The sequence below is a fragment of the Aedes aegypti genome, chromosome 1, assembly GCF_002204515.2.
Source record: "Aedes aegypti strain LVP_AGWG chromosome 1, AaegL5.0 Primary Assembly, whole genome shotgun sequence".
In the NCBI taxonomy this organism is placed as follows: Eukaryota; Metazoa; Arthropoda; class Insecta; order Diptera; family Culicidae; genus Aedes; species Aedes aegypti.
Genome location: NC_035107.1, coordinates 19,268,882 through 19,287,346, shown reverse-complemented (window position 1 = coordinate 19,287,346; position 18,465 = coordinate 19,268,882). Strand labels below are relative to the sequence as shown.

The 18,465-nt window shown below is 45.2% G+C and overlaps 1 protein-coding gene across 4 annotated transcripts in view; it reads right to left on the bottom strand.

Moving 5' to 3' along the window:
• Positions 1-1,921: 1,921 nt before the first annotated feature.
• LOC5568128 (probable glutamine-dependent NAD(+) synthetase) overlaps positions 1,922-18,465 on the bottom strand; it is a 380,498-nt gene continuing 363,954 nt past the window's right edge. For all 4 annotated transcript variants that reach the window (XM_021839068.1, XM_021839066.1, XM_021839069.1 and 1 more), the window contains 2 exons: positions 4,697-4,952; positions 1,922-4,636 (listed from right to left, as the gene is read on the bottom strand). In XM_021839068.1, the coding sequence (XP_021694760.1) occupies positions 2,651-4,636; positions 4,697-4,952 (2,242 nt within the window). In that variant the 3' untranslated portion in view covers positions 1,922-2,650. The remainder of the gene's footprint in view (positions 4,637-4,696; positions 4,953-18,465) is intronic.

Below are 18,465 nucleotides of genomic sequence, written 5' to 3'. Positions count from 1 at the left end.
TACAATTTTACGGATGTTCCGGGTTTGTTCCGGAACCATAAAATGGTCATAATGGTCAAACATACATATTACTAAATACAAAATGTAATACTTCTTTCTAACCAACAAGAAATAAAGGAACTGTCGAAACATATTTTTTTATTATTTACAATTTTACGGATGTTCCGGGTTTGTTCCGGAACCGTAAAATGGCCATAATGGTCAAACATTCAGATTACTAAATCCGCCATGTAAGAATACTTCTCTCTTATCAACAAGACATAAAGGAACTATCAGAACATTTGTTTTCTCTTCAATATTTCCAATTTTACGGATGTTCCGGGTTAGTTCCGGAACCATAAAATGGCCGTAATGGTCAAACATTCAGATTACTAAATACGAATTGTAAGAGTACTTCTTTCTTATCAACAAGAGACAAAGGAACCATAAAACATGTTTTTTTTTCAATATTTCCAATTTTACGGATGTTCCGGGTTAGTTCTGGAACCATGAAATGGCCATAATGGTCAATAATTCATATCATTAAATCCGCCATGCAAGAATATTGTCGTGTGCTGTTCCACAGCAAAACGAAATCATGACAGTTTATATCAGTTCCAATAATTCTACTTGCCGTAAGGAACTCAGGTTGGTTCCAGGGCTCTATGTGGCCAGGGCGAAGTCTCCGGTCAATGGGATCGCCACCAATCGATTCAGCAGCCTTTTTGCGATCTAGAATGGTCAAAATCATTTCCTGAAACCATTACCCAGCTGAGATATTGCATTTAGTCGCGTTTTGGAGCCCGATTTTCTCACTGTGCAACGGAACAACCTATGGCATTTACCGAAGCGTTTTTTCGAACATTTTGAGCTTTCGTAAGTTGTGGGCTATTTAAGTGTTATTTCTATAAAAGAGCGGATGTTATACTATCTTGAATTCGAACACTCCTCAATTTTATAACATGTTGGATTGATAAAATAGCTCCCAAACCTATTACATGTACAACAACATAAACGGAAATAAAGGAGTCATTGTTCAAACACGAATCCGCTCATGTCGTTTTGCTAACAGCGACTGTCAGAAATTAAAATTTCATTCCATTGTTAAACGTCAATCAAGTCACAAGCCTTTTATTAACTCTATATTGCACATCCTTTTTCTATACAATGTCACTAAGGAATCCAATGGAACACATAGCATTCCAAGGGTAATAAGAGACATATCGGGGCCCAGATAGCCGTAGCGGTAAACGCGCAGCTATTCAGCAAGACCAAGCTGACGGTCGTGGGTTCGAATCCCACCGGTCGAGGATCTTTTCGGGTTGGAAATTTTCTCGACTTCCCAGGGCATAGAGTATCTTCGTACCTGCCACACGATATACGCATGCAAAAATGGTCATTGGCATAGTAAGCTCTCAGTTAATAACTGTGGAAGTGCTCATAAGAACACTAAGCTGAGAAGCAGGCTCTGTCCCAGTGGGGACGTAACGCCAGAAAGAAGAAGAAGAAGAGACATATCACGCGAAGAAATACCCATGATTTATAAAAAAATGGACTTTTTAGCTAACTGTTTTTTTTTTTTTTCAATGACGAATTTTGTTATGAACTTCATGGAAAAATTTAATAGGCAGAAAATGTTTTTGTCAAAACACCTACGAAGTAAGAATAACTCATTGGCTGCCGAAAGAGCCATAGAGAATTCCAATTTGACGTGTAATCCAAGAGATATAGACAGAACACTTTTGTGTGTGTTTTCGAGGTTCACCAATTATTTTTTCACGGGAGTGTTGAAATTAGAGAGCGTTGAACGGCAGGCGATTGATTATATGCTAGTGGCGATTAATTAATCGAATTGGGGCTCTCTATACTTGTACTCGTGAGTAATGAATATACTTAATGAAATTCTTTCAATTCTACCGATTTTTTTTCCCATCCGCAGTTGTAAAGTGTCAATATTTTATTATTAGAATCTCTATTTTCCCCACCATCACACCCACAGTATGGATCGTGAAATCCCACTCGGGGCTCCTTTCTACCTCTCTAATGTAATGCCCTAATCTTTCAAAACTCTTCGTCTCGACAATTCCAGCACGAAAGTCAAAAGTCGCTTGTTGTTCCCTAAGAAATCACTAGCAAAATTGGCTCCCAACCCGTGGCGGCGACCTATGATATATGTTAATAAGTAATTCTAAATTGTGTGTATTTGTGGTGCTAACAATTACAATTATTGAGGTCTGCTCTGCTTGTTTGTTTGTTTGTTTGTGTGTGTTAAAGTGTAATTCTATCATCATTTTAATTGAATTCGTGTGTTTTCTACTGTTTCCTAAAACTGTTCGGCGTTGTTTGCCATTAGAATCTGAAATCTCTTCGTTTGTGTCGTCCGAACTCCTAAGTTTAACGGTGATTGAAAGTTTTCAGTTATTGTTAATAGTTAGTTGCCCTTTAGCTTAAGGTCGTACAGGTTTGTAACTATGCTGCGTAAAATTTTTAGATAAGCACAACTAACGGGAAAGTAACGTTCGAAAAACTCGGTTTATATGAGAGTAGAAATCGTTATCTCGGGTATTGAAGCGTGTCGTGGGTACTGGTCTACTGGTACTTTCGGCTATCTACTACTGGCCCTAGTTGCTATGCGTGGTTTCGATTTCCGATTCGTCAATTCCGTCGAGCTTTAAACAGGCACTCCGGTTCTGTCCTTGATCTTGCCCATGACGCTGGAGTGCATCTTGGAGTAGCCTCCGCTGCTGTGCGACTTGGTCAATTTGAGCGATTCGTGGCCGTGGATGTGGTTGTTCAGTTGGTGGGCACTTCCGCCGCTGCTCATCCCTCCTCCGGTGGTTCCCGTTTCGGAGAAGAATAGCGGTGAGGAGGTTTTGTCCGCTCCGCTGGTGGCTCTGCGGCCGCTGCTAGGCGAATGGTAACCTTTGGCCGAGGTGAAGTCATCCCCTGAAGAAGGCGGTGCCGTGGTCGAGCACGCGATCCGTTCCAACTCTTCGTCGATGCACTTGAACTGCCAGCTCCAGTTGGCGGGGTACAGGAAGGGCCGATGGTCGAAGCGGTTGTCATCCGGACTGTACGACTCCGCGTGGTACGAAGGCGTCAGTACTGTCATCTTGTGGCGATTGATGGCGTAGCAGCGGAAGAAGTGCATGACTTTATAGGAAACCTCCAGCGGATTGCAGTTGTCCTTCCACATGGAGACCAGCTTGCAGAACATGCTATACGGACCGCAGTAGCTCTGCTTCCGGAGACGTCCGAACTCGCTCAGCTCGTTGTACGTCATGCCCATGTCCTCTTCGTCCGTTTGGGCTAGGGCGCCATTTTGGAGTGGTTCCAGCTCGGCGGTCGGCGGCGCGGTCACAATATCCGATATGATCGGGAGGTTGAACTTGTCCTTGGCATACAGTAGGAACCGCTTCAAGTCGGTCTTGGAGATGCCTCCAATGGGATTGATGTCGGCGGAAGAACAGTCGTATTTGGTCATGTAGCCTCGCAGGGCTTCATCAACGTTGGCGGAACCCAGAACTAACAGACCTCCAGGGCGATTCCGTACCCAAAGCATCAACTGGGCAAACAGATACGATAGGACCATCCTGGTCCTGGCCTGGATATTCTGCAAGGCCAAGTTCTGACGTGGACAGCCTCCCTGGGTCTTGAACAGAGGCTTCATACCGGTCACCGTGTTGAAGATCGCCAACAAGGCGCTCACAGCACCGTCAATGTTAATCTCCAAGTGGTAGCTTCCGATCTGATTGGCCAAACTGGTAGCCCTCTGACGCGTCTCTTTGCTGGAGTTCTCACTCCCCATGTAGCACGTCACCAGCAAGCGATTACATAAGGCAGCTGGATTATCCGGCGTGAACTCCGGATCAGCCAGAATCTTCCGGATATCGCGAAGGACCTGGTAGTCACCGAGCATCACATACTTGACCACCAGACAGCACATCGAGTGCACAATGATCGCCGTACTGCTGGAGTCGACTCCACCGCTCAGCGGCAGGAAGAACCCTCCCTGTCCCGACCGGCGTAGATAGTCCCACAGCCAACAGGCCGGCCCCAGAGCGATCTCCTCCTCGGCACTGTGGTAAACCCACTCCAACGGAGCACTCGGCGGAATGTTCAAATCCAACGCATGGGACAACGCAAAGTCTACGTTCACCCGCGGATATGTCGGAGTCGACGCCGCGATCGTACAGCGCGACCTCATCGCCACCCGATACGACCTGATATCCTCCAAATCCACGGTCGCCGTGGTCACCTCAACATCCTCCAACCCAAATTGCTTTCCTCTGGCCACGACATGCCCGTTCAAGGCAATCGCCGAACACCCATTGAAATACACCCGTTGACCATCACAACCCCGCAAATTACTGAAGAGATAAGCCCCACCTGCCTTATAACTCGCATTCCGGATCAAATCCGTCGTGATGTATGCCTTCCGTAGCTGCATGTAGCTCCCGGAGCTGTTCACCATGATTTCCACCCCCGACAAGGACATATCAATGTGCGTACTCCGTGGATTCCACAACTCCTCGCATATCTCGTACCCCAAGCAGGTGTCTCGGGTGGCAATGACGGCGTCCCCGATCGGAACCGTGTGCTGTCCAGTGGCCGCCGATATTATCCGCGGCAGGTAGTACTCCTCCGTTTGACGTTCCTGAAATCCAACAAAATCTTAGCCATTGATTTTAGCCATACGCCTACCTGAAGTTCTCACCTTGGTCCACGAGGAGAACCAGCGCGTCTCCCGGTAGTTCCCATCGTCGCACATCACCAGCTTCGGCCGGATCAGCAGGATGCGCTTGTTGTGGAACACCACCCGGCAGTTGTAGGCCACATTGCGGTGCTGCACCGGCATGCCGACGTCGATCAGCATGTCATTGCATTGCGGTGACGTCATGATCTCCAGCAGGATCTGCCACGAGTGCAGGTACGTGTCGGACTCGTGGAAGTGGTCCTCGCAGCTGTAGCCACTGGTGCGGCAAAAGAGAGGGAGAATTGTAAAATTCATATAAGTTCGATATAAAGAGGCTATTAATTGAGTATGTTCATTCATAAGGTTGTGGGTCGATCATGAATTTCTACAAAGACTGATCCCCCTAAATACAAGGACCAGTTCTCTAAACAAAATTTTCAAAGCAGTGTTGTTTTTGCAGTAGCTTGAAACTAAATGTATGCAATTAATTTTCATAATAATTAATTTATAATCATTTTCAACTTACTTTTTAAATTTAAATTAAATTCACTGGTTTCCATGGTCACATAAATAACACGGCACCGCTAAAACGTCAAACAGTGAACCCGTGCATTGGTCCATTCCTCCTTTCTCAACCTTTCCGATTTCAATTCGCACAATTCACTTTAAAAATCCACTAATTTATCTGCGCGCTCAAATATACTTCTACAAATTCGTAAAGGCTACAGCAATATTACTTTTCCTTTATTGCGGCGCTTATATTAAATCCACATCCTGCGGCGGCGGTAACGCGCAGAAGATATGCGCGCAATTCAAACGCAACGTCAAAATTCAAGTAGGCTTGGATTTTTTCGTCCTTCAAGGACACAAATGTTTCAAATTTGCTAAATCTGAAACATTTAGTGATTTTCATTACCACTGCGACGGTATATCGACATTTTCAGATAATCGCATTACGTGGATTTATCTTGCAGAGCACAATATTTATTTACAAATAGGGCCGGGATGAATTCAACACCCGACAATGGACCGATGCACGGGTTCACTATTTGACGGTTTAGCGGTTATTTATGTGACCATGGAAACCAGTGAATTCGGCACAGCTCAAACGTCAAATTAGTGAACTCGTGCATCGGTCCATCTGCTAGCATTATTTCGCCTAAGGCTGTGAACCGTTTCACCCATTCGTTTAACTATGGACCAATGCATGAGTTCACTAATTTGACGTTTGAACGGTGCCGAATTCACTCGTTGCCATGGCCACGTATATAACACGGTACCGCCCGAACGTCAAATAGTGAACTCGTGCATCGGTCCATTAGTTAAAATTTGACATTTCGATAGTTATTTTCCCCTCAAATGGTTAAATTGAACTTCGCGGTCGACCTATTTGAGCTTTGACAGTCGAGTAGTTATTTCAGAATAAAGTTGACAGATGGTTAGTCATTCTGAAAAACCACGGGAGCAGAAAATAACTTTCGAACTGTCAAGTTTAACCATGCTCCAGAGCAGGATATTTTCAAACGGAGGGGAACTAACTATCAAGCTGTCAAATTTTAACTAATAGTTAAACGAATTGGTGAAACGGTTCACAGCCTAAACATTCACCGCTTTCAAACCGTCACCGTCTACCGGGTGATGCGAATGGTTTCTCGACGTTGAGTGTGCGTACATACCCCTCCCCGTTATTCTGTGGGGATTCTCCAACACCAGAATTACATTCCTGAATCTCTAGCACCGCCAGCTTCGCCACCAGACGCCGGAACTCTCCTTTCGCCGTCTTCATCAACGCTTGTCTCACTCGGGCATCACCGTCGTGATACACCTTTTTAACAACACCACGTATCCGACACTTCCTCGCTCCTTCTTCCGCTATGTACACCAGATCCCCTTGCCTGATTGGCTTGGTCTCTGCATGCCATCTCGTACGGTTGTTGATCGCCGACACGTATTCCGCTATCCAACGGTCTCGCAAAGCCTCCGCGTCCTTTGCCTTCGGAACCTGGTCTACAGCCAAGTCTACGCCTCTCACGAAGTGATTCGATGTTAACGCTTCACTGGCTTCGGACCCTAAGCCCGCGTACGTCAACGGCTGTGAATTCACAAGGTCCTACGCTTCTGCCACTGTAGTCACCTCATCCAACAACCTTCTGCCATCGTTCAACACGGTCAAGTGCTGCATTCACGGATCGGACTAGCCGCTCCCAGATGCCTCCCATGTAGGGCCCGCTTGGTGGATTGAAGTTCCACCGCTCCCTGGAAGTTTGTCCCGTTATCGGAATAGAATTGGACCGCTTTGCCTCTGCGACACACAAAGCATCGGGGGAGATGTGCCAACCGTGGAACCTTTGGAGCACATTGCCTTGTCCTACACCACAAGCATGCCTTCACCACTGCCTTTAATTCCGCTCGGAGATTTGGAATCTGAAAACTCGTTGACCACTGTCTCCGAAGTACGCCGCTTGCTGATGGTAATATTCCAGCAACTTCCGGACAATGATATGCTTTATCGGCAGAATAACTGGAAACCGAAGTTCGAACGGGAGGAACGAACCCGCTCTGCCTTCCATCCTCAGCACACCATCGTCGTCCAAAAACGGGCTGTCGCTACAGACTGCTGCACTTCTCGATCAGTTGCCACTCGCTGCGTGGTACTCCACGGTTCTTCACCATCGTTTTCACTTCCTCCTCGTAAGAATCGGCCAGTGCCGACCGCCACAGGCTTCCGCTCGCTGATGCTCTTCTCGTTTTAGAGGAACTGTCACCGCTGATACGGTTCTCTTTATCTTTAGGTGTTGCCGGAATCGTTTCGATCACCAGACCATTTCTCTTCCGGTCGCAGTTGGATATGAACCGGTAGACGCATGCTACCGCTCTGACCAACACACCTCCAACGGAAAATGCGAGACACATCGACCACTGATTCTACTAGCGAAATATCATGAACCAGATGATACGCCTGTAGCTTCGCTTCTACCGCTTCTTGATCTGTCCATCGTTCTTCCGACTGGCACAAAAAAAATGAACCTGAAAACTGTCCATTCGAGTCCAGACTACTTCCATTTGGTCAGATCGTCCGCGTCGTTGCTTCCCGTCGGTATCTTACGCCACGTGAGGCTCACAATCTGGCCGATCCGAAACGCCACGAAAGGCTTGTACCGTCGCTGCTCCGAATGGATACAGGAGATGCCGGTTCTTGAATCCAACCAGATGAACCGTTGTTTGATGTCAAGCGAGTGTGCCTCGACGACCGTCTGCAACAACCTCGATCCGATCACCGCCGCTTGCAGCTCTAGCCTCGGAATGGACATATTTTTTTTAACGGAGCAACCTTCTATATCGCCATCACCAAAAAACATACCGCTCCATCACTTGTGAGCACCCGGAAATATGCCGCTGCACCATACGCATCCTGGCTGGCGTCGTCAAGCACGTGAAGTTGAAGCATACTGTTGGAACGTTTTCGGAGTTGTTTAAGGAGTTCTCTGTAGCACACTGGGTTTGTGGTTAGGCGAGCTCAAAGCTGTTGTATTAAGGATTGGGAACAGGGTAGACAATCGTCACCGTCAAATGGAAAAAGTCGTCGACGAAACTAAAAAAAGAATTGTCGTCGTCACTCTACCAGCGTTGGATGACAATTTGCTGCAGTGGTTCGCCACAAAGGCTCGGCGTCATGACGAACAAATGAGCCTCTTTCGTTATTGTCGAATCTTCGTTCGGGAGCTCTGAGCCGACTAAAAATATAAACCGTGGGGTCGATAGATTATGAGCCTTTTTTGAAAAAATAAAACAAAAACAACACGTGTCCGGAATCAAACAAACGATCTCTGAATCGTCCTCATCACGCGCTTACCAACAGAGCTATTGTTGAAGCTTGAGGAGAATGGGTTAAATCGCCAATACAAGCAATTCTGGGATGGTATTCGCCGTTTTGTGCATAGCAAGCGAATATACAATAAACGCCTCCTTTGTTTGATAAAGGGGAGCGAACGGAATGAAGACAGTTGTTCGTTGATGATTTTGGATTGACGTTCGTCGTGCATTCTTTCGTCGATGACGAGACGACGACCTGCTAGAGTTATTATACTGGTTGACGATGTATTTTTTTTATTTCGTCTTCGCACTGCACACTGGTCCAGGAAGCTAATTTAGGCGGACATGAGATTTTCGTCAAGATTTATTGATTTTAGAGCCATAGTTTCTTCTGAAAATATGTTCAGAATTTTCAGTACTACAAAATGTACGGATCAAAAATTTTTTTACGGTGATCGCAAGAGTGACGTATACGCCAACTTTTTTATTTTAACGAATCGTAAGTTGGTATGTTCAGCAAAGTTGTAGCAAATGATCATAGAAACAACTTTGCCGAACAAACTTTTTCTCGGTTTTGCTTAAGAGCCGAGATAATTAAGTTTTTTTTAATAAAAAATCGTTCTTTGTGTTTTATATTTTAGTTTTATTGGCCTACTATGTTCTACAAAGTTTTTATACTTATCATTTGCTACAACTTTGCTGAATATACCAAAGTTGTATTTCTAATGATTTTCATGTTATTTGAGTTTTTCATCTTAATTTAGCTATTTTGTATGCCTTGTATCTCAACTATGAGCATCTCAAAAAAATATATCTTTCCACCTTAGCTTTTAAAAACGTCAGAAACGTACTGTTAGTATCGCCAGTCCTACGATTGGTACGTACTCTCTTCAACGGTGCAAAAACTACTTTCGCATTGAGTGATGTTGTCCGGCATGCCGCCGAAGATGCATAAGAAATGCGGAATAAATATATCAGATGATTCTGGGAAAATCATGCCACAGAATTCAATCGGACTGTAAATTTTGTATATGTATGATCTTGCTTAGGAATAGATTAAATACTGGTAGAGGGGGGGGGGGAATTAGTTACAATTCAGTTTAAAATTTTAGAACTTACATTTGCACTCCGAGTTTCAAATTCGGTTTAATTCCACAGGATGACGGTCTTATAATTCAATATTTTTGATAATTCAATATTTTCTGGCTCTGCCTACTTGTCTAGTATACAAGGAATGGTTTTGAGAATAATTTGCGGAAATTACGACATCGGAAAGCTGTCAATAGATGACAGCTATCTAATGCGGCTGTATAGGTGAAAAGGCGCAAGGTTGTTCACCACGAGAAGACAGTGGCGTAAGTTCGCCCCTAACACGTAATGCAGGTTCAGAACTTCCGATGGTGCTGCGTTACCCTCATCTTCAGGGCGGACCGCTGCCTCGATATCCAGGATGGCAACCTTTGTTACAGGACGTCGAAGCACTTCTCCAGATGTCTGCACTAGGACTTGCCTACATCGATTTCTGCACAAGAAATGGTCAAGAAATTTTCTACAGTGAGCTCCATTTGAATTGACATTTCTTTTCAACTGCGTACTGCGATCGTAGAAAAATGTTTTTCTTGAGCATTTCTTGCAAGAAATTTCCCACGCATCGAGGTAGGCGATTACTTTTCTGTTGAAGTGCATACTTGCCATTAATTGTTGATCATTTTTCTACTTTAAAAAGTAACAAGAACATATCCACTGTTGTGACAAACTCTAAATATTTTTCGTTACCAAATTGTTTCGCATCAAGTCTTCAGAATACGGTCAATAAGCAACTTTCTGATTAATCTTACCAGGTATTTAATAATGACGTATATTTGTATTGGCGTAGAATTAGGGGGGCCCCCTCCAGAATCATCCAGCCCGTCCCAAAATTTTTGATGACATTAAAAATATAAAATAAAAACAATTAACATTACTTATTTTTTCTGAATTAGTGTCCATGACAAAAATCTCTTCACGTTATTTTACGTTGTACAATTATAGTGACTCGCTTGTCTTTCACAGCATCAGCGTGGTGGTTCTGACTTCGGCGAATCGTGCGACAACCGAAAGCTTAATCGTCCGGCTGTCGATCGATTCGTTTTTGTTAAGACTAGCTACTTGTAGTATGCGCAATTTTTCGACATCTCCGTTGCAAAAAAAAAAAAAATACCGAGGTACGAAAAAGGGCCAATATCCTGGAAGCTTGACTCCCAAAATTTCTTTTTTTTTTGCGAATGATCCAAATAATGTTGTTTCAGCCTAAAGCAGAATATTCACTGCATTCTGATTTCTCATGTTTTGGAGGATACCCTGCTCGAGATGTCCTTGATGATGATTTTTCTTATGAGAATTCACTAAAGAAATCCATGCATTAATTTCAACTCGTATAATGTCCCAAAAAAAAAATTGACAAAATTACTAAAGGAATTTCTCAGACAATACATAGCGAGAATTATTTTCAAAAAATAAGGCTTAACTTTCAAGTTATTTCGGCAAGGTCTGGTTTTCTTTAGATGAATGTCAAAACTTAAACTTGGTGTGAAAAAATGCAACCAAATCAATCATAGTGTTTATTCCAGTAATAAATCCTCTCTTTGATTTCGATTCAATTATTAAAGTATTTTCGCATTTCTAACAGATTTGTAGCAAAGTTTTCCAAAAAACTTTAAGGTATTCTTTATAGAATTTTGATATAATAAAATTCCTCAAAAAATATTGAAGGCTGGTTTTAGAACTTTTGCAAATCTCTTGGAAATTAGTCAAATAATATTGTTGGACTTGTTCATACTTTCAAAGTGAATTCCTCCTTGAGGACATAGATTTTTTCTATGTCTAGTTTTTATTAGCAAATTGTTCCGGACAATGGTTCCGGATTTACCTTAAAAATGTTACTTAATCTTTCAAAAGATCAGGTTTCCCTTCTTTTAAAAATCTATGATTCTGTCAAATCTAATACTAAGATATTTCGCCGAAAGTTCTATTAGAAATTCTTCTGTGAATTTCTTTAAATAGTTTTCCAAAAAAAATAACATTTTTTCCGCGAAGTTCATTAAGAGTCCTTAAGAAAAATTTCCATAATATATCACAAATTGCGTCAAAAGTAATACTTAATGTTTTTTTCTAGGAATTTTGCTTAAATCCTCGGAAGTTCAAAAATTGAAAAGAAAATTGTTTTTGAAATGTCCCTTGCCTTCCAATCTTCAGAGGAAATTGGTTGAAAACCCTCAGGCAATCTTTTGCTCTCAAAATTAGCATAGCGGTACAGGAATCTGTAGAGAAACATATAGCAAAATAACTGGGAAGAAGAAAAATATTTATTAAGATATTCATAAAAAAATATTGCTTACTTACTTATTTGGCTTTACATCAATTATCTTGATAAAGCCTCGCCAACAATAATTCGCCAATTCACTCGGTTCATGGCCGCTTCTCTCCATCCTCGACTGTGACCCACACTCTCTAGGTCCTGGTGCACCTGGTCAATCCACCTAGCTCGCTGCGCCCCACGCCTTCTTGTTCCGACCGGATTCGTAGCGAACACCATCTTTACAGGGTTGTTGTCCGGCATTCTTGCAACATGCCCTGCCCAGCGTATCCTTCCAGCTTTAGCTACCTTCACTATACTGGGTTCGCCGTAGAGTTGAGCGAGCTCGTGGTTCATCCTTCGCCGCCACACGCCGTTCTCCTGTACGCCGCCGATGATCGTTCCACTCGGCGTTCGAAAACCCCAAGAGCTTGCAAGTCCTCCTCGAGCATAGTCCACGCCTCATGCCCGTAGAGGACTACCGGTCTTATGAGCGTTTTATACATCGTACATTTGGTGCGGGGGTGAATCTTTCTTGACCGCAGTTTCTTCTGGAGCCCATAGTAGGCACGACTTCCGCTGATGATGCGCCTTCGTATTTCCCGACTAACATTGTTGTCAGCCGTCAATAAGGATCCGAGGTAGACGAACTCGTCCACCACCTCGAAGGTATCTCCGTCTATCGTAACACTGCTTCCTAGGCAGTTCCACGGAAGTCCATCAGGCACGAAATTCCATCGCCTTGTCGTAGTCCCCGCCGAGACTCGAACGAACTGGAGTGTTCGCCCGAGATCTTCACGCAGTTTTGCACACCGTCCATCGTTGCTCTGATCAATCTTGTGAGCTTCCCGGGAAAGCTGTTCTCGGCCATGATTTTCCATAGCTCTATGCGGTCGATACTATCGTATGCTGCCTTGAAATCGATGAACAAATGGTGCGTAGGGACATGGTACTCACGGCATTTCTGGAGGATTTGCCGCACGGAAAAGATCTGGTCCGTTGTCGAGCGGCCGTCGATGAAACCTGCTTGATAACTTCCCACGAACTCGTTTGCTATAGGTGATAGACGACGGAAGAGAATCTGGGATAGCACTTTATAGGCGGCGTTTAGGATGGTGATTGCACGATAATTTTCACACTCCAGTTTGTCGCCCTTTTTGTAGATAGGGCATATAACGCCTTGCTTCCACTCCTCCGGTAGCTGTTCCGTTTCCCAGATTCTGACTATCAGCCGATGCAGACAAGCGGCCAACCTGTCCGGGCCCATCTTGATGAGTTCGGCTCCGATACCATCCTTGCCAGCGGCTTTGTTGTTCTTGAGCTGTTGAATGGCATCCTTAACTTCCCCCATCGTGGGAGCTGGTTGATTTCCGCTGTCCGCTGTGCTGACGTAGCCATCGCCTTCGCTGTCCTGACCTTCTGTGCCTGTGTTCTCTGCGCCATTCAGGTGTTCATCGTAGTGCTGCTTCCACCTTTCGATCACCTCGCGTCCGTCCGTCAAGATGCTCCCATCCTTATCCCGGCACATCTCCGCTCGCGGCACGAAGCCTTTGCGGGATGTGTTGAGCTTCTGATAGAACTTCCGCGTTTCTTGAGAACGGTACAGCAACTCCATCTCTTCCAGGCGGCGCTTTTTGTCCCGGAATAGGCGGGTTTGCTGTTTCCGCTTCAGTCTGTATCGTTCCACGTTTTGCCGCGTACCATGCTGCAGCATTGCAGCCCGCGCTGCATTCTTCTCCTCTAAAACCTCCTGGCGCTCCTCGTCGAACCAATCGTTTCTTGAGCTCCGTTCCACATATCCGACAACGCTTTCGGCAGCGTCGGTACCGTACATTGTTGATGACGGATAGTTTTGGGCGCAGTTTCACCATTACCAGGTAGTGGTCGGAGTCAATGTTGGCGCCACGATAGGTTCTGACGTCGGTTATGTCGGAGAAGTGCCGTCCATCGATGAAAACGTGGTCGATTTGCGATTCTGTCTGCTGAGGTGATCTCCAGGTGTACCGATACGGGAGGCTGTGCTGGAAATAGGTGCTACGAATGGCCATGTTCTTGGAGGCGGCAAAATCTATCAGTCGTAGGCCGTTCTCGTTCGTCAGCCGGTGGGCGCTGAACTTTCCAATCGTCGGTCTGAACTCCTCCTCCTGGCCAACCTGAGCGTTCAAATCTCCTATGATGATCTTGACGTCGTGGCTTGGGCAGCGGTCGTACTCGCGTTCGAGTTGCGCGTAAAATGCGTCCTTGTCATCATCAGTGCTTCCGGAGTGTGGGCTATGCACGTTGATTATGCTGAAGTTAAAGAATCGCCCTTTGATTCTTAACTTGCACATTCGTTCATTGATCGGCCACCACCCGATCACGTGCCTTTGCATATCACCCATCACTATGAAAGCTGTTCCCAGCTCGCGTGTGTTGCCGCAGCTCTGGTAGATGGTATGATTACCTCTAAACGTTCGCACCAATGCTCCTGTCCAGCACACCTCCTGCAGCGCTACGATGTCGAAACCGCGGGTCTTCAGTACATCGGAGAGTATGCGAGTACTTCCAATGAAGTTGAGAGATTTGCAGTTCCACGTACCGAGTTTCCAATCGCTAGTCCATTTTCGTCGCTGTGGTCTTTGCCGATTGTTCCGGTCCGTATTCTCTCGTTGACGTTCCTGTGCTGATGTGTTTTTACGGTTGGCTTGCAGGGCCTGACACCAACCCCCTAGATTTCCGGAGGACCATTCCCCCTAAATGTTCGGAGGGCCATAGTGCGCAGTTTAGCTTAGAGTCCTTCTCTGGCACTCGGACGATGATCAGCCACCCCTGACATGGGGAACAGACGCTGTTGTGAGCCGCTCCTAACGTGGAGTACAGACGCTCCAGGTTTGCAAAAGCAGTTATATGTAGACGCTGCAAATTTTCCTTTTTCTGTCTACGCTTACAGTTATCGATGAAACGATGCACATACGCTACTGTACCTAGCAGTCGTCGCCACTTTGAGAAGCGCGTAAAATCCACCACACACTCCGGAATAACTGATTCTTGGATAACAAAACATGGTCGTAATTCCTCTTCTGGATGATTTGCAAGTCGTACTTGCTTTGGCCAGTTCTCCTCGGATTCTTTAAGGAAATTCGGTCCTTTGAACCATACATCTGTTACATCAGGACAAGCATTTTTAACCCACTTCATCGCTGCGTCTGCTGGGTTGAGCTTGCTTGGCACCCATCGTCATTCTGCTACTTCTGTCGTGGACAGTAGCTCTCCTATCCGGCAAGCTACATACTGTTTGTAGCGGCGATGATCCGCTCGCAACCAGGTTAATACTGTTGCTGAATCGCTCCACAAGTATCGCTGCTTCACTTCGATACTGTGACTCTCCTGAACGAAGGACATCAAACGGCTGCCTAGAACTGCGGCTTGCAATTCTAAACGAGGAATTGAAAGTGGCTTAAGTGGTGCAACTTTTGTTTTTGCGGCAACTAAAGTGTATTCCGAGTAACTTTCCTTATTGGTTACCCTGAAGTACGCCACAGCGGAAAATGCGGCCTCACTTGCATCAACGAAGACCTGCAATTGTAGTCGCTCGTACATTTTATCAGTTGCTGCTTTGAAATAGCATCGAGGGATCCGCAGGTCTCCGATCTTGGGAAACAGGCTGGTCCACCTTATCCAACGCTCGAAAATTTCGTCTGGCACCGTCTCGTCCCACTGTAAACCCGTTCGCCACACATCCTGAAGAAGTATTTTACCGTGGACTATGAAAACGCCTAGAAGACCCAGGGGATCATAAATCCCCATTAAGCATCTCAACATTTGTCGCTTTGTGGGCCGTTTTCCGCTGTCTATAACTCGTTGAACCTCTTCTTTCAGCTTCATTGAAAATCTGAGCTCGTCATCAGCAGTCTGCCATAGCATGCCCAGAACCCGATCACTACTATCGTTTGTATTCCAACATAGGTTTTTACTGGCCCTAGGGTCCACCTCATTGAGCCCACGCAGGACTACGGCACTATTCGACAGCCAGTTCCTGAGTTGAAACCCTCCGCTTTGGTGTATTGATCGGATTTCGCTTGACACCCGTTCAGCCTCCTCTTCATTCCCAAAACTATCGAGGTAATCATCCACGTAGTGGTTTTCCAGAATTCCTTCGACAGCTCGCGGAAAAAGCTCGGAAAATTCTTCGGCGTTTTTGTTTTTCACATATTGAACCGATGCAGGTGAACACGTGGATCCAAAGGTTGCCACATCCATTAGATAGGTTTCTATCGGTTTCATCGGATCGCTACGGAATAGGAAACGCTGAGAATGACGATCGGACTCACGGATCCGTAGCTGGTGGAACATTTCTCTAATGTCTGCAGATACGCCCACCTTGAACTGACGAAAACGTGATAGAACTGCAGGAAGCGAAGTTAGCTGGTCCGGACCCGAAGACGTACTGCGTTGCATTCCTGCAACTTCTTCTACCATGCGCGTTTTAGCAACTCCGACACAGTCCATTGTTCTGCGCAAACTTCCAACGGTTGTCGACAGGATATGACTTGAAGATGGAACATTCGGCTACTCGGTGACCTGACTTCTTGCAGCAAACACACTCGCTCCTTTTCTCGTACTGGCTCACGGACGGGATCTGTTCCACTGGTGTGGGCTTTCTGCCTCAATTTCTGCTGGCTGCCACTACTTCCACTCACGTACATGGTTACTCTGCTGACCGCCGTGATAACTCCAAGCATGAAATCACCGAACATCTTGAGATTGATCACCGGGTGCGGCTGCATATAATCCGCCCACTGCATTTTGATATGTGCAAGCAGTTTCTCCACTAGCTCCATCAACAACGTTGGGTTGGAAAGATGTTCACGCTGACCACCAGCCTCCAGATGATCGCACAAGCTACGTACTGCCATGCCGAAGTCGATGATGGTCTCCAACTTCTCTGCTTTCGATGCTGAAACACTGCGCACTTTCTGTAGTAAGGCGTTGATTAACAATTCAGGTCTACCGTACAGCAAACGAAGAGTATCAATCACTTGGGGCACTGAATCGGGAAGTAACAACCGGCTTTTGACTGATTCATACGCGGGGCCATTCAAACAGCGTTGAAGTCGCGCTAAATTTTCAGCACTGATTTGGTTGCCAACATTCTGTAGTCCCGGAACTAAAGGGACTGGTCCAGGATACAAGGTTGGATTTGCATGTGGCGAAGGGCCAACATTCGATAGTCCCACTGCTGGGAAGGCTGATATGGAACTCTGATTCGGATTTACCGGTGGCGCAATGCCAACACTCGTTTCTGGTAGTGAAAGAGTATTCGTTCCAAATGGAAGCATGTTTGTATGGAAAGAGGAAGCCGTAGCTGATGGTGCCACACTTCCGAATTGTTTTACAATTTGTTGGAGGGAGTTATCATATTTTGATGATTGGGGTGGAATGATAAAAGGATCACGAAGTGGCTTACCTTGTTGTGCTACGGGGTGTTCTTGGGAATGGGATTTACCTACAGCGTTGGCTAAATGTTGTTGGTTCGGAATAGCCTTAGAGATTGCGCCGGTGTACTGCTGCTGATCTCTCTTTGCGTGGTTGAACTTCGGAAGACTACATGCCTTCACCGTCGAACTCAACGGAGGCTTGTCCTCACTGTATCCCTGAGTCAAGCCTACCGAAACTAGCTTGCATGTGTGAACATCTGACTGCTGTGTTTGGTTCGGATCCGCTGGAGGTACCGCTGAAACGTTGTATTTTGATGGAGCCTGTTGCATCGAACTGCCGTCTCTCGAGTCGTTTAGTGATGCCTGAGGAACTGCTGCAAGGTTCACCGATTAGTTCACCGGCGGTAGACCCTGCGCGCCTTCAGACTGCTCAGCACATTTCTGCTGCCACTGTTTCACCTTGTCCAAACTCGTTCGCCGACTGATCCTGCTTCTGTTGCTACCGGTCTCATCCATCTCGTTCAGCTCCTCCTGGAGAAGCTTGTATTTTTCGGCCAGATGACGTTGCTCCATCGCTTGTTGTTCTTCTAGCTGCTGCTTTTTCAAAACCAAACGTGCCGCTTTAACGCTAGATGTTGTCGTTCGCGAAGAAACACTCAACGGTAAACAGTGGGTGATATGAATAAAAAACGTTGAACTTTACTACATGTAGCATCTACTCAAAAACAAAATCCACAAAGTTTACTACACTTTGGTATGAATAAAAAACTTTTCGAACATGTAGTACTTACTACTTTCGAACATGAGCAGTGACTGAAGCTGCACGTTAAGAAATTTCCATTCAGAGTGTTTCTGCACGTAAAGAACAATCTATTCAGAGTGACGGCTAAAATTAATACAATCATGCATATGACGGAAATGCATGGAATCTAATCGATTACGCGACAATTTGCACAAAATCATGAAGGTGCTGTAATTTGACAAGATTTGTAGTGTAATTTTGCGATTAGTTTGGTATTCTCTTTATGTCTATGATTTTATGATGATGTACATCAAAGAATTTCCTGAATGGTTTTCGGTCTTCGCCAACCCGGATAAAAACGTATCATTCAGTGAATGGAATAAACCATTAATGTACAATATAACGTATTGGATACAATACAGCGTATTGTAATTGAATGTCGAAGCAATATTATTCATGTTTGGATATACAATTCAAAAACAAT